General features: G+C 41.9%; 2 protein-coding genes across 7 annotated transcripts in view; both read right to left on the minus strand.

Moving 5' to 3' along the window:
- The window catches only part of LOC110521689 (discoidin domain-containing receptor 2), a 46,140-nt gene extending 45,592 nt beyond the window's left edge, over positions 1-548 (minus strand). For all 5 annotated transcript variants that reach the window (XM_036968713.1, XM_036968712.1, XM_021599463.2 and 2 more), the window contains exon 1: positions 358-548. The gene's annotated coding sequence lies outside the window, so the exon portion shown is untranslated. The remainder of the gene's footprint in view (positions 1-357) is intronic.
- A 1,330-nt stretch (positions 549-1,878) lies between these two features.
- Positions 1,879-22,297, minus strand: LOC110521690 (UDP-N-acetylhexosamine pyrophosphorylase). 2 transcript variants are annotated; one of them, XM_021599465.2, is made up of 11 exons: positions 22,167-22,297; positions 20,803-21,144; positions 17,443-17,647; positions 12,281-12,456; positions 12,016-12,188; positions 5,809-6,002; positions 5,176-5,316; positions 4,403-4,591; positions 4,202-4,243; positions 2,920-2,986; positions 1,879-2,779 (listed from the first exon to the last, which is right to left on the minus strand). In XM_021599465.2, the coding sequence occupies exons 2-11, from the start codon at positions 21,083-21,085 to the stop codon at positions 2,687-2,689; spliced, it is 1,563 nt and encodes a 520-aa protein (XP_021455140.1). In that variant the 5' UTR covers positions 21,086-21,144; positions 22,167-22,297; the 3' UTR covers positions 1,879-2,686. The 2 variants fall into 2 exon arrangements, with proteins under 2 accessions (XP_021455140.1, XP_021455141.1); XM_021599466.2 differs by lacking the exon at positions 4,202-4,243.
- Positions 22,298-22,326: the final 29 nt, after the last annotated feature.

Genomic DNA, 22,326 nt, shown 5'->3' on the forward strand with positions numbered 1-22,326 from the left:
GTATTATGCAGTATGTTTGTAATGGCATTTGCGTAGCAGCTGGATTGCAGCAGTGCTTTCACAGTGAAGCGTGGATATGCGAAAGGCTGCATCATGTCTCTCTGCTATCATCTATTCTAGTCTGCCATGCAAACAGCAACGCTCTCTCTTTCTCTCTTTCAAATGGGACATGGGTTCAAAACTACACTAAAAACACAGACACCTAGACTAATGTGAGGTACTGACACAATTCTACAGAAAATAGAAGCATATATCTAGCTTCAAGTGAAACCCAATCCATTTACCATCGAAACACACGGAGAAGAAAGTCATATTTGATTATTTTTTTTAGAGAGAAAAAGGACAATTGAAACGTACTTTTAAAGAGTTTATCCTTTCAAAACATTTGTTCTGAGGAGGCGGTGGAGTATTCCTGTGAGTGTCCGTGTCCCCAGTTCAGTCTGTTAGAATCCAAGCCTGCCTATTCTCTCTGTTCACTCTCGCTCAGCTCAGGTCCCTCTCACATACAATGGACTGATGCAAGACACCCCTGGAAAAAAAGGGAGCTCGGAGGAGGGAGAGAGAGAGAGAAAAAAAACATCACATTCTGAGGATTCTTGGGGGCATGCCAAAATCCCAGAATTCCTCATGCTATACATATGGTTTCAATTAAGTCAAACCCCAGTACCCAATCAGAATGCTTTTTTCTCCTTGAGGAGAACTCTTTCTTTTGATAGCCTGATGGAGTAATCAAACCACTAACTCATGGTAGCTAAATTCATGAAGCACAGGACATTTTAATTCAATGTTGCCTATGGTTGTTGTGTGGAAGAAATTACATTTGATTCTGTTGACAAATAATGTCAACAAAATAAAACATTGAATAACTTCAATTCAACACTGGAAAAAACATTTGATAGGGTTTCATTTTACAATACAAAAAACCCCATTTATTTTCACCATAGTAATGACATTGACAATACACTGTTAGTACACTTACAACTGTTGTACTGGAATTAGTTTTATTTACATTATTTAGAATTGCAAGCCAGACAACAGTACTATTACTATGATAATAACTTATAATAATAATAATTCACTTTTAGCCCATAGATACATTATACTCAGTTGATAGAAAGAGATCCACCTTAGTGAAGAGTTAGGAGACAGTCACCTCCTGATGACATCATCACGGACAGTGTTCCATTTCTGATGTAGACTAAAACTTTTGGCCAGACTCAGGAAATAAAAGGCATAGTGAGGATCATAATTATCACAGGGTGGAATTCCCCTTTAAAGGTTTAATTTCCTTCATTGTGGAAAAGCATGGTGGCTTAATGAAGAAAGCACACACACTACAGTAGTCCAGCCTGCTAAACCTCTATCTATGCACATGGTCATGTTTCATATCTGCCTGAAGGAATATAGCTGTCTAGAATAGACATCGTTAATTACCGCAGTCAAATTCAACATTTACATTCAAAAAGTGTTACCTACGCATTTCCCTCTATCACTGCAATCAATACCTTCTGTCAGACATACTGTAGCGGGAGTGAGAGCTAGTAAGAGAGAAGAGGACATGAGAGAGGAAGGAAAAAGTAAGAGTAGGTGTGTGCGCGAGACAGAGACGCTTCGGAGCCACAGACTATATTTCCTGAGTGGCTGCAGCAGTGTGTATCATGCTCTCTCTGGCCCATCTTAAAACACAAACCATATGCTGCTGCTGGAAACTCTGATTCAACACACCAGGACTTCTAATGCAAAACACACACACACACAGAGACAGACAAATCAACACAGTGATAACCACAGAGTGCACTCGCAGACAAATCCACACCGCAAACCAACACACACACACCACGCAAACCTCGAGTTTAAATCAAAGAAGGCTTACGCTTCTTGCAAATTGGACATTTCTTTAATAAAGAAAATTGAACAGGTCATATAGCTCAACAGGTTCATTGTCGTTCTCCTTCCGTCTCAACTCTATACGACTGAACTAAATCTGTTAATATCGATACTACCACTTAAAATCCAACTACTGCTACATCAATAGAATTATCCAACTACTACTTGTAAATGTAACACTACTACTAGGCTTGAAGCCAAATCGGGCAAAATACTAGCAGTAGTGTGCTATACTACCCAGTTATTAGAAGTAAAACCCTCCCCCATGTACCGACATTACATGTAATAATCAATCATATTAGGATCATCTGATTACAATCGTTGTACTCCTCTCTTTGTATCTGTATGTACAAATCACTTGGTAAAACACGTAGGGGGTAATTTCCCTCTACAAGACATACATCCATATAAAAATACATCTTATAAGCAAAATAAATAACTTGGATCTTCAGACTGCTTCATCCAGCCACGCAGCCTCACAAGGCTTCTGTCCTTCATCTTATGCTGCGGTTATGTGCTCCTTGGAAAAATCTGAGGGAAAAAAACCCATTCCAACTGGGGGTTGGAGCTCATGGTACTGAATTATAGCACAGGTTTCCCACTTATAATTCAGATTTGGAAGCTCACATTAACAGTATTTGGATGTCGGAAACCTGTGTTACAGATTATTTCAAAGAGCGCATGAACACAGCATTATTGCACTGAAACGGGGGAGGAGTGGAATAGGTCTTTGGCTCGTCTCTCTTTCGCCCCCCTCACTAGCACCTTTTCCTTCTCTCTGCCGCCATCCTGCTGTCCCTCACACTCCATTCTTCACCAGTTCGTGGGCTCCACTTTTGTCGATGACCAGGGTGGGGCGGAACTCTTGCCCCCTCACCAGCCCCTCCAGCCCCTGCAACAACAGGAAGTGACATCAGGGTAGGATATCATCAATGCTAGTAAAGCTGAATTTAATAACTATAATGGGAAACACTTGTTTTTATATTTCTTTCTATTTGAACAGGGCCCTACAGTTAAGTCCCTCCCCCTTACCTCCCCGCCATAGGACACCAGTGGGGAGATCTCACATTTGATTGGCAGGTCTGTTCCATCCTTCAGGCTGTGGCGAAAAGAGAAGGAGGCATAAGAAGGGAGGAGAGGCTTAGTTGGTTCTCTTGTGCAAGGAGGAAAAAAAAGAGAAAAAGCAGCTGGATGTGTGATCCTCTGCTCCAGGTGTTCTTAGAGTAAACGTTTGGAGCAAAGCATTAAAGCGTCAACAGCAGCAGTTCCACAGACTCATAGACCTGTTTCCGGGACTAAAATTAAGCCTATTCCTGGACTAAAAAGCACTTTCAATTGAGATTCCATTTAGTCCAGGAGTAGGATTAATCTAGGTCCAGGAAGACTAAGTCAGCACTGTCAGAAATGTCAGAAATTGAAGTCTCTCTATTGATTGGGAGCGCATACATCACACAAAAAGAGCCACTACACCTTATTACAATCTAAATGACACCACTAAGTCGCATTTATGAATGTTATAAATATTAAAAATGGTGTCGAATCATCCTTGAACAATAAAGAGGATTTAAATGCAGTTTGTGTTGTCGTCAATCACAGGTAACTGACCAACATCAGATCTGAAATAGCCACTCATCGTCTACCCATCTCCCCTTCACCATCAGACAGACATATTAACAGTGACATCATCAGTAACATCGATTGCAAAGCGTGCCAAGTGCCCATTACCCAGCATGCTCCACATTCCGTGGGTTAGTTGCTACTATCCCAGTTAGCTCTACACCCTGCTCCAATATCTTATGCTTCCTTCCTTCCTTCAGGTAATCACTGATCTAGCAAGGTTTGATAGGTGAAAGCAACAGGGTGGTAAACTGGCTTACAATTATCTAATCACATGCAGACCAGTAGTTGACTAAAGAAAGAGGGGAAGAAAGGATGCATATGAAGACTATTGGACCAGGGACCAAGTCAGTGGGCAGGCCAGGTACTTCTGCCCCCACCTGCACAGGACAGGTGACCCTGTGACATTGCCCAGTGACCTGGGCCCTATAGCACAGGTAAATCCCAGGCTGCATTTCAGCACTCGAGTCCTTTTCTCTCCTCATCTCCTTCGCTTCACCCACACTGATGCGAATAAACTGACCAGGTGAAAGCAAAGGACAGGTGACAAGGAGAGGCAGCAACTGTAGAGAATTGAGGCAGCCTGGGTGTTTGTGTGTGTGACAGTTGGTTACAGTGAGCGACTGTGCGAATGTGTGAGAAAGCCAAAGCCCCGTCACCATGCAGTAACTCAGTCAGCAGCACAGAGAATAGTTACTTCTGGTTGACATCAGCTGTGCCACTTCCTGCAGATCCGTCTCTGGAAACATTAAAACATTACACAGGACACACAGGGTTAAGGGGAACCGTGAGGGAGTGCTGTGAGAAAACGTGTGACTGGGAGACTATATGGTGATGAACATGTCAAATAGAACGTATACTCACTGTGTGTGTGTGTGTGTGTGTGTGTGTGTCTCACCTGGGTATTGCGGGCACACGCATTCCGTTCTCGTCTATGAAGTGTCCTCCAGCGTTGAGGACCCAGCGGTGATGAAGGGACATGAGGGCGTGTTTCGTCGTGGTGGGTGTGTCTTTACCGTCCTGGCTGTCTGCGTTCTTCAGGGGAGAGAACTCGTCTTCACGAAGAACCTCGTACACCACAAAGGTCCTGAGACACACACACAATGGGAAAATACATATTTAGTGATAGCGTTTAAGGTAACCCACAACAAAAAACACATTTATCATCGTCACATTCCAGTTTTAAACAGCCTGAAAGTGAAGGGTTGTCGAATAGTGCCACATAGAATAGCATCCTCATTGCAATGAGAAGAATCCTTTGACTCCATGTAAAGTTCTAAAAGCAGCAGCATGACTCAGAGATGATGTCATGATGATTAAACCGCTGGAGGGAGGGAGAGACACAGGGAGAGAGAGGAGGCTGGAGCAGCTTGTAAAACCTGCCTCTTCAAGCCCCAGCAGTAGGAGGAAGAGGATGAGGAGGGCCGGGCCGTGCTTCCTGGCTCTGGGACCGTGGCTATGGAGCTGGGGTTCCGGCTAGGGGTCTGGGATTGTTGTATAAACTTTTGAAATAAATAGCTTGATAGCTGATTAAGAAGTCAATGAAAATAAATGCAAATTTTTCAACTACTGAATTGTAATTTTAGTTAACTTCCTGTAAAACCTTTAAAAGGGGAAACAGCCTGCCAGCTCCACACATGCTAAAGCCGGTTGGAAAATCACAGCACTCACTTGGAAAATTGGAAGATGTCAAAGACAAATTTTTCCATTTTAATCCCGTTGGGTTTGTCAGGTTTGATTAGCCTTCCCTGTATGTCCACGTATGGGATTTTCTTCTGGGCCACGTGATGCTGCAGCTGAGGCTCGAATGTCCTGAGTGAGAGAGAAAGGGGGAGAGAGAGATGGAAAGGGAGAGAGAAAGGGGGTGAGAGAGTTAAAGACAGAGACAGACAAGGGAGATCAGGAAATCTGAAACATGCCCTTGGTTATAACTGTTAAACAATGAAGAGAAAGAAAAACACTGGCAAAGACATCATGTATTTAAAATTCCAACGTCCAGACATAGAAAACTAAACTGCAGCTTTTTCCTCCTTTCATTTCCTTCACCTTAGATTCTGGGTACTCATTAAAAGTCACTGCGATGTTTCCAGCTGATAAATGCCACTACTTCTCTCTCATGTTATGAGGGTCTCACTCGGCAGGTAATGACCTCAAATACCTGCTTAATGGGGGTTAACAATTCACCATGTAATTACTCACTTACTGTATGGAGGTATGTGGGGCTGTGTGTGTGGCTGTGTGCGCATCTTTAACTGTGTTTAGCTATGTTAAATGTGTGTGTATGTGTGTGTGAGAGAGACTCACTGGACGATGTCCCTGAGGAAGGGTAGTGTGAAGAAGTGATTGGCTACGTTTCCAGCGTTGAACATGAGCCGCCCGTCCGCGCTGCGCTCCTCAGCCGTAGCCAAGGAGATCTCGCTGTATTCCACCACCTGGTAATAGCCGTCCACCTTACAGACCACGCCCACCGCCTCCGTTGGATTGGTCTTCTCCACCACCTGGAAGTGACGTCACAGGAAAGGATTTTACCTCACCTGGGACTGCCACCTGATTCTGCCCTCCTCTCCAAAGTGTGCACTAGTTCATTCCCACTAAAAGCATTTGGATTTCCGTTTACAGAAGAGGTTTGGATAGAAGACTGCAGATAGAAAGGAAGACATGGATGGGATTGTTAAAGAGGATTTGACTGTACATTTTAGTGACTGGAGTCTGGTCCAAAATCAGAGATCCAGCCCTCTGCCCATCTGGTTGTCAGTCCAAATGAAAGAGCTGGTCTTAATGAGGGGTTTAGTGGTGGGAGAGAGTCTGGACCTTGATGAGGGGGTAGGGCTGGGGTGGGGGGAGGACTAGGCTCAGCAGGCTGATGAAGGGTTTAGCTCTGGGGGGAGAGGCTTGGTGGAAGAAGCCACAACTGCAGTCTCTGTCAGTTAACGACAGGAGGGTGGGTCCCTGCATTCCTCTGATCCTAGCAGAGCCTCCACACCACAGCTCAGATTGACACGCAGCAGGAATGGGTTTACTGCAGCTCTCAACTTGGCGTTAAATGTTTAACTTAATTACATCTGTACTTCATTGTAGAGTTGTACTTCAGAGGCATATTTCAAGTGTAAAAAGTTTTGTGGTGATGGTTTGACAAGTTGCACAGACCTGGTAAATGTACAGGCTAGGCTGCAGTCAGGTTAATGTACCAAGCACGACTGTTGGTGTAATAGTAGTCCTTGGTTGGACGTCACAAAAAATGATAAATGCTTTGGAGGCTAATTTCAGGAGTCTTTGGAGTTCTTTCCACATTTTGAAGTGGAGGTTTCAAAAACTCCCCTTACCGGTGCATCTCTAGTCTTTGAGATACATGAAAAAAGAGGAATTTAGAGAAGACTGACAGCCTCACACCGAGTACACCAAACATAAAAAACCTTCCTAGTTTTAAGTTGCAACCCCCCCCCCCCTCCTTTGCCCTCAGAACAGCCTCAAATGTGGACTCTTCAAGGTGTCGAAAGCATTCCACAGGGATGCTGGTCCATGTGGACTCCAATGCGTCAATGCTACTACCATACCCCATTCAAAGGCACTTTGATTTCTTTTGCCCATTCACCCCCTGAAAAAGGCACAAATACAACCCAAAAAGGCTAAAAACCTTAAAGGGGAGGAGCCCGGGTTAATCTTCACTGACTAAAGTGCATATATTAACAGGTAACATCAGTAAGGGATCACCGCTTTCCCCTGGTCAATCTTTGTCATGGAAAGAGCTGGTGTTAATGTTTTCTATACTCAGTGATATTTTTAATAGTTAAATAAGTACCTTGGTCGTAAAAAATGTTGCTTTCCTGAGAAGAAACCAGTTAAGTTTCCTATTTAACCACTGCTCCCTGTACAGTTTTCTTTCCTCTCAAAAATAGTACACAGTGTCCAAACTCAACGTGTAGTAAAAAAAAAAAGATTCATACATCAGGCTTGTGATACTATAGGTTGAGTGGTCTAAGCCGTCTGTGTCAGAGGCCTGTGTGGTTCCCTCATTGTTCATAACGAGGCAGTAAAACAAGGCCAGTAGCACTTCACATAGTTGCAGCAGTTATTTGTGTATTCTTTAGTGTTTGTTTTAGTCGACGTGTCTTATTATCTCGGTCATCAAACCCATCAATGTACAGTGAGATTACTTGAAGGAGCAATGCACGAGACTCCCTGGATGTGTTTTTAATAGGAATAGCCTGTCATTTAAAGGCAGTTTCTGACATTGGTCGAGCTTAAAAAAAACACCTCTGCTCTAGGTACCCTTTACGGTATAATAAATAACATTTTATAAAACAAAATATCTATATCTCATATAGTAATAATTATCTTTTTTTTTAGAGCACAATATATACAGTCCTATTTTTACCACATTTTTCCGTAATAAGCCTTGTATATCTCCCGTGCACATACGGGCAATTTAGGAGTGGGAGTACATGTGGGCATTGTTTTTTAAAATCCATTTTTTATAAATCCATTGAATATTCCCCATCACAAAGAAATCTATTAATTTTATTTAGGCTGGTCCTAAGAAACATAAGACTAATCAATTGTATTTTCATAAGAATAGTTGTATATTTTGAGTGTAATTATGTTACTGGCACAGTATGTGCAGCCTATATGCTAAACGGCCATGTCATGCACATGAAATCAGTAGTTGTTTTGTTCATTAAAAACAGACAAGACACAATTAGGCTACCCTGATCTCAATTAATATATTTTATAGTAGACTCCGCGGCCTTTACATTGCATTTGGAAGGTATTCAGACCACCTGACCTTTTCCACATTTTGTTACATTACAGCCTTATTCTAAACTGGATTGAAAAAAAAAAAAAGTCCTCTATCTACACACAATACCCCAAGCGAAAACAGGTTAAGAAATGTTTGCAAATTTATGAAGAAAAAAACTGAAATACATTATTTACTTAGGTATTCAGACCCTTTGCTATGAGAAATTGAGCTCAGGTGCATCCGGTTTCTATAGAGTTTTCCATCACGTCTGGAGGAAGCCAGGCACCGCTCATCACCTTGCCAATACCATCCCTAAGGTGAAGCATGTTTTTCAGAAGCAGAGACAAGTCAGGATCGAGGGAAAGATGAAAGGAGAAAAGTACAGAGAGAGCCTTGATAAAAGACCTACGCCATAGCGCTCAGGAGGCCTACAAACCTGACTCAGTTAGACCAGCGCTGTCAGGAGGAATGGGCCAACATTCACCCAACTTATTGTGGAAGCTACCCGAAACATTTGACCCAAGTTAAACAATTTAAAACTAATGCTACCAAATACTAATTAATTGAGTGTATGTGAAGTTCTGACCCACTGGGAATTGATGAAGGAAATAAATCATTCTCTCTACTATTATTCTGACATTTCACATTCTTAAGAATAAAGTGGTGATCCTACCTGACCTAAGACTGGGAATTTTTGCTAGGATTAAATGTCAGGAATTGTGAAAAACTGAGTTTAAATGTTTTTGGCTAAGGTGTGTGTAAACTTCTGACTTCAACTGTAAATGTGATAGCAAATTTATTGTCATTATGGGATTATTGTGTGTAGATTGAGGGAAAAAAACGACTTCATCCATTTTAGAATAAGGCTGTAACATAACAATTTGGAAAAAGAAAAGGGGTCTGAATACTTTCGGAATACACTGTAGATGAGAAAATGAATAGATGAACTATACCACCACTTATTTGCCCAGACAGAGAATTAACTAAATATACAGATGGAGACATTAAAGTGTCTGTAATAGAATACATGTCAAGAAACAAAATGTAGATGTTAATACATTTATTTCTATAGCTTTAAAATATTTTGGACAATTAAGGAGTACCCCCGAGATGGCAGCATTATAAGCAAGGATACTGACACTGCCACTCAAGCAAGATTGCTACAGTAGTTGAATCAAGGAGGCATCATGCATGCTGTGCAGGTGTTTGTACACATGCATATACACACACACTTTCATTCAAATGCACACATGTAAATAGTGCCAAACATGCACTCAAACATATTCAGTTCCCCCCCATTTTGTTGGTTGGTGTGGTCAGGACTTGCCCTCCTGGATAGACATCAAAGGTTCCGGCTAACCGAAGGTTTCAAGACCCCCCCCTCTCCTGGGCGAGTTGGCCAGTTTTATGACGACCATAAATACCTTGCAGGAACGGTCTCTCGTGCACTGCAGTATGGTGGTCTCACCAGATACTGACTGGTTTTCTGATCCACCCCCTACCTTTTTTAAGACATCTGTGGCCAACAGATACATATCTGGATTACCAGTCATGTGAAATCCTAATTTATTCATTTCAATTGACTGATTTCCTTATACGGTATGAACTGTAACTCAGTAAAATCTTAGAATTTGTTGCACGTTGCATTTAGATTTTTGTTCAGTGTAGAAGGGAATGCATTTCATATCGAACACCTCCCTTGAGATGACAGAGGAATGAACTGATAGGGGTAAAAATAAATGTACTTGTAAAACTTGTTTCACTATAACTAAGCCAAAAACATTAGTTTTCGATACAAAGTTTTCATGCATGTTACGCTATATAAACAGGCTTTGAATAAAAAAAAACATCTGATCAGCCCTAATTAATGAGCCAAGTTAATAATGAGCCTAATTGTAGCCTGGCTAACCAATATCTGAACAGAGATTTAGTGAAAAATAAAATCTGACGTTGATTCCCAACGCTTGTCTCAAAGCAGATCTAAACGGTGCTGAAATAGTTGGTATTGCTTTGTATTATAACTTGACTTTGGGAGTTTCAGTAAGAAACAATTTTTTGATGCCTTCAATTGCATTAGCCCTTCTTTATTCCAACAGTAATTGTTTATGGTTCCATCCATTTGTGGTTAAGAAAACAGTGCATGTCCTGGGCTATGGGAAGAGATGGTTGAAGTGACATGCCTCGCAAAGTTTAGAACAGGCAGGAGGATAGTAGTAATGGGATAGTAGGACATAGTAGGGCATGTATACATACTTCTTGCGTTTAGCAGAGCAGAACAGCTGTGAAGGAAGTAGTCAAGGAAGGGAGTTTGTTTTTTTTGGACCTCGCGCCCCTAACGCCAACCAATCATGTCAATGTGGAGCTATACAGAGTACTCCACATGATTACAAAATTTGGGAGACGCACAGCGATTTGGTATGTTGCTCAATTTGGCCTCTGGAGGATACACAATTGAGTCACACTCCATATGGAGCCTCAGAATCACATTTACAGAGCAAGCATGAACTGGCTTTAAGCCGTAGACAGAACTTTAACGTAATCATGACTAGATTGGTTGGCGGAAGTAAAAGTTGAGGCTTTGGCGCCGGGCCATGCCTTTAAAATATAAAATAACAGTTGGCGGGATGCTAAAGTGGGCCGAAAAACGTCTTGGTTTGAACCATGTATGTGTGAAGAAACGCCTGCTACTTCACTCCTTCAGGGTGATAGTCTACAACCCCACCTTGTGGTGAATTAGAAGTGCAGTTCTTTAAAGAGGAGAAGTCGTGGCAAGGCAGTTTTCAATGTCTCAAAAGACAGTACAGTATGAAGATGGGCTAAAACGGCTTTTCCAATAGAAATCCCTGCTCACACTTGTAGGCGATGTTATGGCGCATCGCTATGTTGAGCTTCTGGGTTTAGAAACTCGAGCTATGGCCTTTCACGTGTCCGGTGAAGGAGGCACACCCAGCTAAAATTGAACAGTAATAGAATATGCGCTGCTCTACCATATTGTCAACAAGGCAGCATGAGGCATTGTTCAGAAAACATACATACATTTTCAAACTAGTTTTCAGTGGGGAGGCAGGCAAAGCGTTTTAATCAAAAGCAAACACATTGCATGTGAAAACAGAATCCTACTCATTACTCCACATGCGTAATTAACCTACATAACTTTGGTTTTTAGCTTCATGTCAGGGAGGCAGCCAGGTGTTCGATATGAAATACATTCCCTTCTACACTGGACAAAAATATAAATGCAACAATTTCAAAGACTTTACTGAGTTACAGTTCATACAGTACAAGGAAATCAGTCAATTGAAATAAATAAATTAGGATTTCACATGACTGGGAACACATATGTATCTGTTGCATTCCAAAACAAATGCAATCATTTTTCACCAGGTGCAAACTGCCACCCAGGCCAGTGTAATTATCCCCTGTGTCACACCCTCTTATCGCAACACACCTTTACTGAACACAGTTTCATTACTAACTTCCTGGTCTGGTATATCTCAATATCTTCCTTCTCATCACAGCGTGACCAACCATACTGCTTTCAGCTCAAAGCCTTTGTGAACATTTTTTTAGAGGGAGAGAGGACCAGGAGAGGAAACCACTTTAAGCTACTGAGGTAGGATCTGACTAGAGAAGGAAGGAAGTCATTTAAGAGTATTGGAACATATTGGGTGACCTCATGAGTCACATTTGGCCCCGTTGTGAGAGACAGAAGAGGGCAAAGAGAGAGCAATAGAGAGAAACTTCCAGTGAGAAAGAGACAGAGCGCTACTAACCTTAGCCCCACAGTCTCCTCCTTTCTGGACACAGAAGCCGACAAAGGCAGGGTCTGCTACTTTAACCAGTATGTTGTCCACACAGTACACATGGATGAACCCGATCCCCCTCTGCTCCATGTCCTCCACAATCCCCTGGGTACCCAGAGCTCTGTACAGACCCCCATTACCATCTGAAATACAGACACACACATCAGTACCGACCCATTAACATCTAAAATACACAGATGTACGCACACACTCTCAAACAGATTAAGTTGTGTACCTGGGGCCATTGCCAGCTTGGCTTTGCTCTCCAGGATGATCTTGCCGTTGTAGTCTATGGCAGGCAACATGCCCTGCTGGAAGAAGATCACGTTGTCTTTGCACAGCCCAAAGTAGCTGTGGCGCAAAAAGAACTCTTTAGTCGACTCCATGGTCCGGCCGCTTGTCATGATGTACCTAGGCAGAAATTCAGGTATGATTGATTTTGTGATTCATTCATTCATTCACTGGTCATTATGTGCAGGGGCAATGTGATGATACATTTGGTTTGATTCAAGGATAATACACAGAGAGAGCTTGGTTCTTTAAGGTTATATCCGCAAAAAGATGATTCGGAGATGATTGGCTTTAAAAAGTTAAACCCTCATTGGTTTGAATGATGTCCGCATTTTTTAAAACCTAGTATTCTTTTGAACTTAACATGAATTGGGGTAATTAGAGTACTATATACTGTAGGTAGAGAAGTTACAGAACAAGGCTATGTCAATAACAAAATGTTGACAAAACTGCAGATAGAACCGCATAGTCCCATGCTCTCGAACTCTCAAGACAATGATTCCTTTTTTATTATTTTGTTGTTGTCAATGTTTGACTTTTCACTGTGAATCACTGCATAATTACTTACACGTTTCATAAGATTGGAAACCTTGCCTCTCATTTTACAAAGATTCCAGAAAGGTTATTCATAATGCACATTATCTGGCAACCAATTGAATCCAGATGAATTTTAAAAGCTGAATGCTGAGATCTAACTAAGGTTAAAAATACATTGTAGCATAAACCCATCACAAGACACAAAACCAGAAGTACTTCCTTATGACTGGATGGCATCTGGCATCTCATGGTGAGCGCTTAGTCCTGACGCCTGATCTTAATTACAGAGGGCCCAGCCCCAAAGACGGGACGCCAGCTAGACACGTCTCCTTCCCGTCAACCCACTCCTGAATAGTCTAACTGATTCCCTTCATCTACTCCATAGGGATTTACATTGCCTATAGAAAGTCCACACCCCCTAGAACTTTGACAGTTTGTTGCATTACAAATTGGGATTGAAATATTTAATTGAGCTACGCAAAATAATCCATAATCTCAACGTGAAAAAGAAAATTCTACACATTTTTACAAATGAATTCAAATGAAATAACTAAGATATGCAAAGATTAAGTATTCACCCCTCTGTTTAGTCAAGGGGGGAAAAAAAAGGGGCTTCACAAATTATATGGACTCGTGTGAAATAATAGGGGTTGGCATTTTTTAATGACTACCCCTTCCTCTGTCCCCCATACAGTAAATCTGTAAGGTCCCTCAGTCAAGTATTGCATTTCAATCACAGATTCAACTACAAAGACCAGGGAGCTTTTCAAAAGCCTCATAAAAGGGCAGGGATTGATAAATGGATAACAATAACAACTCAGACATTGAATATATATTTAAGCATGATGAAGTTGCCTCAGTCTGCTTTACACCAGACACTGGGAGAGGAAATCACCTTTCAGTAGGACAACAACCTAAAACAAAAAGCCAAATCTACACTGGAGTTGCTTACCAAGAATACAGTCAATGCTCCCGAGGGGCCAAATTACAGCTGACTTAAAGGGGGATTTTTTTTTTATTAAAAAAATAGCATTGTAATTTCAGAAAATGTCCATAATATCTGTTGCGAATAGTAGCATGACAGTGTTTCACCGTTTCACTTAACTGCCAGTGTTGTGACTTGCTTTTATATTCGCCTATTGATTTCTCCTGCCTGAGCGGCATCTGTTCCCAAACTGGGAAAGAAATTATGGCTTTGTGGCTGTATTATCTAGTGGAAATCTCAGTCTCATCCTGGTTGCTATAATTCTACACCTTTCACTTAATTTCCATTTATGTGAGAAAGCAAGCACTGAATAGTGTAGGGAATCATTGTACCGTCGCTGTGAAATATATTTTCAATGAGAAAAAAAATATTGTTTGAAGCTGGTGGACCAAAACTAAAGTAACTTTCGGTTTTGGTTCACCAGCTTCAAACAGCGGTTTTGGTCCACTAGCTTTTTATAGGCACTGTATAATACTGCTCCTTTCTGGGATCAAACCGCTTCCTTGAATGATGCAGGGGAGTGTTAGCAATATCTAGGTGTAGTTAATAAATCAGACAGATGAAACTGAAGAACTGAGAGGGGGAACACAAAAACATATCTTTGACCCAACCCTGCTATTGTATGGTTTGTTTGTGATTTCACAAACTGGGCTAAAACAAATAAACAGTTCCCTCAAGAATGGATTGAGAAACAGTGGTCGGTGGTCAGCTTGATGTAATGCTGCATGTAGTGCTGAGCGATTAACTGAAATGCAGGTTATTTCTCATTTTTTAATCATTAAGAGAATCTATTGACTCTTAAAACCAGATGACACTACAGTGGAGTTGTTTGGAAGGGACACATAACAATGTGTCTGGAGAAACAAAAAGGCCCAGCACACCAACATCAAAACCTCATCCCAATTGTTAGACATGGTGGAGGGAGCATCATGGATTGGGGCTGCTTTGCTGGCTCAGGGCCTGGACATCTTCGAAAGGAAAAATGAATTCCCAAGTTTATCAAGACATTGTAAGGCTATCTGTCCGCCAATTGAAGCTCAACAGAAGTTGGGTGATGCAACAGGACAATGACCCAAAACACAGAAGTAAATCAACAACAGAATGGCTTCAATAGAAGAAAATACACCTTCTGGAGAGACCTAGTCAGAGTCCTGACCTCAACCCGATTGAGATGTTGTGGCATGACCTCGAGAGCGGTTCACACCAGACATCCCAAGAATATTGCTGAACTGAAACAGTTTTGTAAAGAGGAATGGTCCAAAATTCCTCCTGACCGGTGTGCAGGCCTGATCCGCAACTACAGAAAACGCTTGGTTGAGGTTATCGCTGCCAAAGGAGGCAACCAGTTATTAAATCCAAGGGTTCACATACTTTTCCCACCCTGCACTGTGAATGTTTACACAGTGTGTTCAATAAAGACATGAAAATGTATAATTGTTAGTCTGTTATTAGTTTAAGCAGACTGTGTTTGTCTATTGCTGTGACTTAGATGAAGATCAAATTTTATGACCAATTTATGCAGAAATTAAGGTAATTCGAAAGGGTTCACATACTTTCTTGCCGCTGTATATATACACACTACAGGTCAAAGGTTTTAGAACACCTACTCATTCAAGGTTTTTAATAAAAATAACTATTTTCTACGTTGTAGAATATGAAATAACACATATGGAATAATGTAGTAACCAAAGAAAGTGTTAAACAAATCAAAATATATTTTATATTTGAGTTTCTTCAAATAGCCACCCTTTGCCTTGATGACAGCTTTGCACACTCTTGGCATTCACTCAACCAGCTTCATGAGGTAGTCACCTGGAATGCATTTCAAATAACAGGTGTGCCTTGTTAAAAGTTAATTTGTGGAATTTCTTTCCTTCTTAATGCGTTTGAGCCAATCAGTTGTGTAGTGAGAAGGTAGGGGGGTATACAGAAGATAGCCCTATTTGGTAAAAGACCAAGTCCATATTATGGCAAGAACAGCTCAAATAAGCAAAGAGAAACGACAGTTTCAGATTTGGTTCCAACAGTGTCTTTGTGAGACACGGTGTGGGTGAACGGATGATCTACGCATGTGTATTTCTCACTGTAGATGGAGAGGAGTTGCTGGTGACACTGATTTACTTCAAATTCAAGGCACTCTTAACCAGCATGGCTACCACAGCATTCTACAGGGATACGCCATCCCATCTGGTTTGGGCTTAGTGGGACTATCATTTGTCTTGCAACAGAACAATGACCCAACACACCGCCAGGCTGTGTAAGGGCTATTTTACCAAGGAGAGTGATGGAGCGCTGCATCAGATGACCTGGCCTCCACAATCCCTCAACCTCAACCAAATTGAGATGGTTTGGGATGAGTTGGATGAGTTGGACCATCGAGTGAAGGAAAAGCAGCCAACAAGTGCTCAGCATGTGGGAACTCCTTCAAGACGGTTGGAAAAGCATTCCAGGTGAAGCTGGTTGAGAGAATGCCAAATTGTGCAAAGCTGTCATCACTGCAAAGGGTTGCTATTTGTTTAACACTTTTTTGGTTACTACACGATTCCATATGTGTTATTTCATAATTGTGATGTCGTCACTATTATTCTACAATGTAGAAAATGGTAAAAATAAATAAAAACCCTTGAATGAGTAGGTGTTCTAAAACTTTTGACTGGTAGTAACAAAGTGACTACACACACGTTCAAAAGTTTGGGGTCACTTAGAAATGTCCTCGTTTTTGAAAAGGCAAATTTTTTGTCCATTAAAATAACATCAAATTGATTAGAAATGCAGTGTAGATAATGTTAATGTTGTAAATGACTACTGTAGTTGGAAACGGCTGATTTTTAAAATGGAATATCTACATAGGCGTACAGAGGCCCATTGTCAGCAACCATCACTCCTGTGTTCCAATGGCACGTTGTGTTAGCTAATCAAAGTTTATCATTTAAAAAAAGGCTAATTGATCATTAGAAAATAAAATGTTCTAATTATTTTTTTTTCTCATTTTGTCTGTCATAGTTGAAGTGTACCTATGATGAAAATTACAGACCTCTCATCTTTTTAAGTGGGAGAACTTGCACAATTGGTGGCTGACTAAATACTTTTTTGCCCCACTGTACATATACACACACACACTGAGCTTTCTTATGTCTCCTAGTTATACGACAGACACTTCAAAATCTTATTCCTTATGATACATTTTTTTACTGTCTTCTTCTTGCCATGTATGAATGTGTTATTAAATGCGTTTGTGGGCTATAGTAGTAAAGGCCAATTTCTATATTTAATTTGACACTTGAAAGGGGTCCTAAAATTCAAAATGAAAATTGCTAAATTATCCATGGTATGACCATCTTAAAATAATTCCATATGTTTGCTTTTTAAAATAGTTTAATCTGTGTTAGAGCATTCAACCCACAAAATGTCTAATGCATTTAATGTCCATTAATTTTTTTATAGAAACTGAAATCATAACCCGTGATAATAAAAAAATAAAAATAGAACCAACCTCAAAAAGCACTAGTCACTCAGCACTAGCTGCATGTTATGTGCTGTGTAACCCATATGGTGTATTATTATGCTGCCAGTCCCAGTCTCACCAGGGGATGAAGCACTTGGCTCCATGTCTCTGTTCTGCCAGCTGTTGAAGCCTCAGTATCCTCTCTGCCTGGATCTGGAACAGGGTCTTGTGGGAAGGCAGGCCCACATCGTACATGCCTTTTGGGTAGGACACCCCAAGCCGGGTCCCTTGGCCCCCCGCTAGCAGAAGAACAGCCACCCTGCTCTGGGAGATACACCGCAGACCTAGGAAAGGGGTTGAGAGAATAACAGTTAATGTATGAGACCATCATTTAACAAAATGTAAATATGGTACAAACAATAGAGCTTATTCAAGCAATATAACTGAAACCAAAACATATTTGTGATGTTTGACTAAACTCAAGAACACTATCAACTTTTTATGGCTATAACGACTGAAGTATAATCTACCTTGGCAAGGGGACCTGATATAATCATTGCAGGTTGAAACAGCAGGATAACCCAATAACCATAGTTCAATTGCATTCAACTTCCTAATCTAAACATACACTACATGACCAAGAGTCACGGGGCGGCAGGTAGCCTAGTGGTTAGAGTGTTGGGCCAGTAACCGAAAGGTTACTAGATTGAATCCCCGAGCTGACAGGGTAAAAATCTGTCGTTCTGCCTCTAAACAAGGCAGTTCCTAGGCCGTCGTTTTAAATTAGAATGTTCTTAACCGACTTGCCTAGTTAAATAAAGGTTACATAAAATAAAAATGTGGACACCTGCTCGTCAAACATCTTATTCCAAAATCATGGGTATTAATATGGAGTTGGTCCTCCCCTTTGCAGCTATATATATGGGAAGGCTTTTCAACACTGCTGCAGGGACTTGCTTTCATTCAGTCACAAGAGCATTGGTGAGGTCAGGCACTGATGTTGGGCGATTAGGACTGGCTTGCAGCTCATCGCAAAGGTGTTCGATGGAGTTGAGGTCAGGGCTTTGTGGAGGCCAGTCCAGTTCTTCCACACCGATCAAGACAAACCATTTCTGTATAGACCTCACTTTGTGCACGGGGGCATTGTCAAGCAGAGCCAGGAAAGGGCCTTCCCTAAACTGTTGCCACAAAGTTGGAAGCGCAGCATATTCTATAATGTCATTCCCTTCACTGAAACTAAGGGTCCTAGCCCGAACCATGAAAAACAGCCCCAGACCATTACTCTGCCTCCACCAAACTTTACAGTTGGCTCTATGCATTGTGGCAGGTAGCATTCTCCTGGCAACAGCCACACTGAGATTTTTCCATCTGAACGCGTTTCCTCTGCTCCAGAGTCCCAACGGCGGTGAGCTTTACACCTCTCCAGCCGACGCTTGACATTGTGCATGGTGATCTTAGGCTTGTGTGAGGCTGCTTGGCCATGGAAACCCATTTCATGAAGCTTCAGATGAAGAGCTCATGTGCTGACATTGCTTTTAGGGGCAGTACGGAACTCGGTAGTCAGTGTTGCAACAGAGGACAGACATGCTACAGCACTCAGCGGTCCCGGTCTATGAGCTTTTCTGGCCTACCACTTCGTGGCTGAGCCGTTGTTGCTCCTAGACGTATCCACTTCACAATAACAACACGTACAGTTGACCGGGCAGCTCTAGCAGGGCTGACTTGTTGGAAAGGTGGCATCCTTTAACAGTGCCAAGTTGAAATTCATTGAGCTTTTCAGTAAGGCCATTCTACTGCCAATGCTTGTTTATGGAGATTGCATGGCTGTGTTCTCGATTTTATAAACTTGTCAGCAACGGGTGTGGCTGAAATACCAGAATCCACTAATTTGATGGGGTGTCCACATACTTTTGTATATATGGTGTACTTGGTCAACAACACCCTTATTATACAGCTCTACTTTACCTTACATAAACTGTTGCTATAAGAGTTGGGGCACTCACATTTCTGAGCATCTGAGAGTGTACTGGGAGCGGGAAGTACCATTGTAGGCTTTCCTGACACACATACACACCCTGGGGTGTATGTATCCTTAGCTTGCTGCTGTAGATGTTGGCTGCCCTGACACACCACCATGACTAAGAACTGACGCAGTGCTGGATGACCTCACGAATGAGGGCGTAGTACCCCATTTACATCAGGCCCAAACCAGAACCAGATGCTCCTTTTCTTCTCCCCTCCTTCATCACTCAGGCTGGACCTCCTCAGCTGCAGCTAAGGCCTGCTAAACATTGAGCTGGACCCCCACTTCAACATCACGGTTTACCCTCTAACCCTTAAGGTTGCCAAGTCATGTAAGGGTTACCAGGTCTTGTTTAACCCCCTCAGAGTTGCCATTACCTGATCACAGCAAATGATCCCTTCTGCTGCCTGTCACTGTGCTGTTTGAAGGGGGTTACATGTTGGAAAGGTTAGTTTCAGTAGCCCTGCTTAGTTGGAGGAAATTGTATTGCATAGGCCTTTACTCATTTGGGCAAAAGTCTGTCCTCCACCCTCTCTCCTCCGTGACCCGAAAAACCGATAAGTGGTCAACGAGAAATCACTTCATTAGAAGGCTAACTGAAGAGTCCCCTCTTCAATATCCATGTTTCATCAAGGATAGTCATGTGTATCCTACCAGACACCTTCACAGAAGAGTTTTGAAATCTTCCACATGCCCTTTGAAACCTCTTGTTTTGTTGGAAGAGAAAAAGCATGCAAACTTTAAAAAATGTTATTTATTGTTTTACCTATCAAATGTCTTGCACAATTAACTTAATTTGTTATTTAGAAATTACATTTATTTTGGGATGTACCCCTGTAAACATAATTTGTGTGATGATGCGCGAGTGGAGAAGGAGTCTCATTTTATACAACAGCATTTTCGTCCAGTCTCTCCTCGACTACCCATGACCTTTTTCAAAAGGAGGCGAGAGAAGATGACAGAGCGAGGAAGCAGGAGTTGAGCAAATCCATCTGAGAGAGGCCATAATGTTTGACCTTAGTTGCGCGAGGGCATAAACTGAGACAACCGACACACACAAACACACGCGCTGCACGCACTTCACGACTAGTCTAGAATGTAACACTAGGCAGAAGACACCTACTTTATAACATTGTACTGCACACCATAAAACCTGATGAGATTTCCCTACCTGCCTGTTTCACTTCCTGGTAGCATGTAAAATAATCTAGGATGTTGAAAACCAGTGGAATTCAATCCCTTGAATGAAATTAGCCCCAATTTTAAAGAAATCAATAGAAACAGCTTAAGATTGTGGCATAGATGCACTATTTTGACTGAAATGCATACATCATTGTGACCGACTTTACAAAACAGTCAATTCCAAGCTAAACCAACCACAATTAAAATACTTTTCAAGTATTTGACATATGGATTTGACTCTGGTCTGGTCCCAAGCAATCCACCATTTGGGAACACCTGTACCAGACGACTCACCCTCCTCCTCCCAGTCCTTGAGGCAGTCTCTGTCCCTGGTCACGCTACCCAACACCTCCCTGGGCACTGGCTCCATACGGGCGTCCATTTTCTCCTGCTTGCTGCTGCCCGACACCTCCATGGCACTGCGGAAGAACCTGTTGATCTCCTGGAAGTCCATAGCTTCCAGGTCAGAGGTCATCTCAGCCTGCTGCTCAGGGGTCAGCTCATCCCAGAACTGCAGGAGGTGAGACTGGCCAGCTTCTGCCAACCTCTGGGTCAGTCTGCTTCTGGTGCTCTCCATGACGATGATCACACTGCTTGGTTATGCTACTGTAGAAGAATCTCCTCTCGGGAAACTACCTACCACACCCAGAAAAGAAGCAAACAGGAACGTGTTGTAAGTGTCAGGGATATTTAACTTGCCCACACAGTCATGAGGATCACATTACTGGGCTCAAATCTCCTCTGAAAACTACCACACCCAATACAATAGAAAATGATTGTCGTCACATCAGATAGGTATTAGGAAGCACTGGTGCAGCATCATTGGAATACACTTGCTCTAAATAGAAACAGATGCTGGGTCCTCTCTGGTTCAACACTAGCTTAATGACTAAAAAGAGAAGACGTTTCACAATCTGGATTTGTGTCATAAATATGGTGAACAGCAACACGTACATCCATGATCTTTGTGGGACCATAATTACATGGGTGTGCCTGCCATGTTTCTTCAAGCAAAGCTTGGTGACTTCAGTAAACATCTATGACGACATTCCAGTAGGGGACTTGTTGTACTAGACCACACGCCCATTTGACAATTTCCCCTTTGATTTACATCAGCAGATGAGCGGAGCTGTCAACTTGCCACCTCAATAGTGGCATAACTTTTCTTTAGCTTGAAGCCACGTCTACTGCAATAAGCAGGGCAAAATCAGATCCTCGGGACACCAATATTAAGTTATATCATTGACACTAAACTTCACAGAACATTGCCACGGCTTTCAGACAATCCACGACATGGGAAGTGTTCTAACATACAATGGATAAAGAAGTGCCCCATTGATGCACCAAAACTATTTACAAACAGGCTATTACTACGTTAGCTAGCTAACGTAATACTAGACATTTTACACCATCATGTCGATCCATAAAGCTGCGGTTAAGTTAGCTAACCAAATCAGATATTAACTACCTACACATATTGACAATCATCATTCAATTTGTGGTCCTACACAACAGCACGCTACCAATGGGGGGGCGCGACAATAATTTAAACCTCATAGCTATTTTTACAACCCTGTTTGAAAAACAAAATGCGCTAACTAGACTATTGGATGAAAATGTAACGACGTTAGTAGCAGATTAAGTTAATAAAAGCTTACCAACAACAGAGTCTATGAATCAATTTGGTCGGACAGCGTCTATCCGGTGATTCTGGTATTGACCACCGTACCCCCGCCCCCTCGAGTACACCTAGCTACATCCGTCACTTTGACGTGGCACTATCGAATGGGAACGCCCTGCAGTTTAAAGACACATTTT

This window comes from Oncorhynchus mykiss, chromosome 30 (assembly GCF_013265735.2).
Source record: "Oncorhynchus mykiss isolate Arlee chromosome 30, USDA_OmykA_1.1, whole genome shotgun sequence".
Lineage (NCBI taxonomy): Eukaryota > Metazoa > Chordata > Actinopteri > Salmoniformes > Salmonidae > Oncorhynchus > Oncorhynchus mykiss.

Bases quoted from the DNA above. Each gene is read 5' to 3' on its own strand.
- LOC110521690 (XM_021599465.2), bottom strand. From the start codon at position 21,085: ATGGAGAGCACCAGAAGCAGACTGACCCAGAGGTTGGCAGAAGCTGGC. The intron at 12,457-17,442 runs GTGAGACTGGGA...ATTTCTGCCTAG, and splicing joins GCCAAGTGCTTCATCCCCTG to GTACATCATGACAAGCGGCC. The intron at 4,592-5,175 runs GTGAGTGCTGTG...TGTGTGTCTCAG, and splicing joins GACATCTTCCAATTTTCCAA to GACCTTTGTGGTGTACGAGG.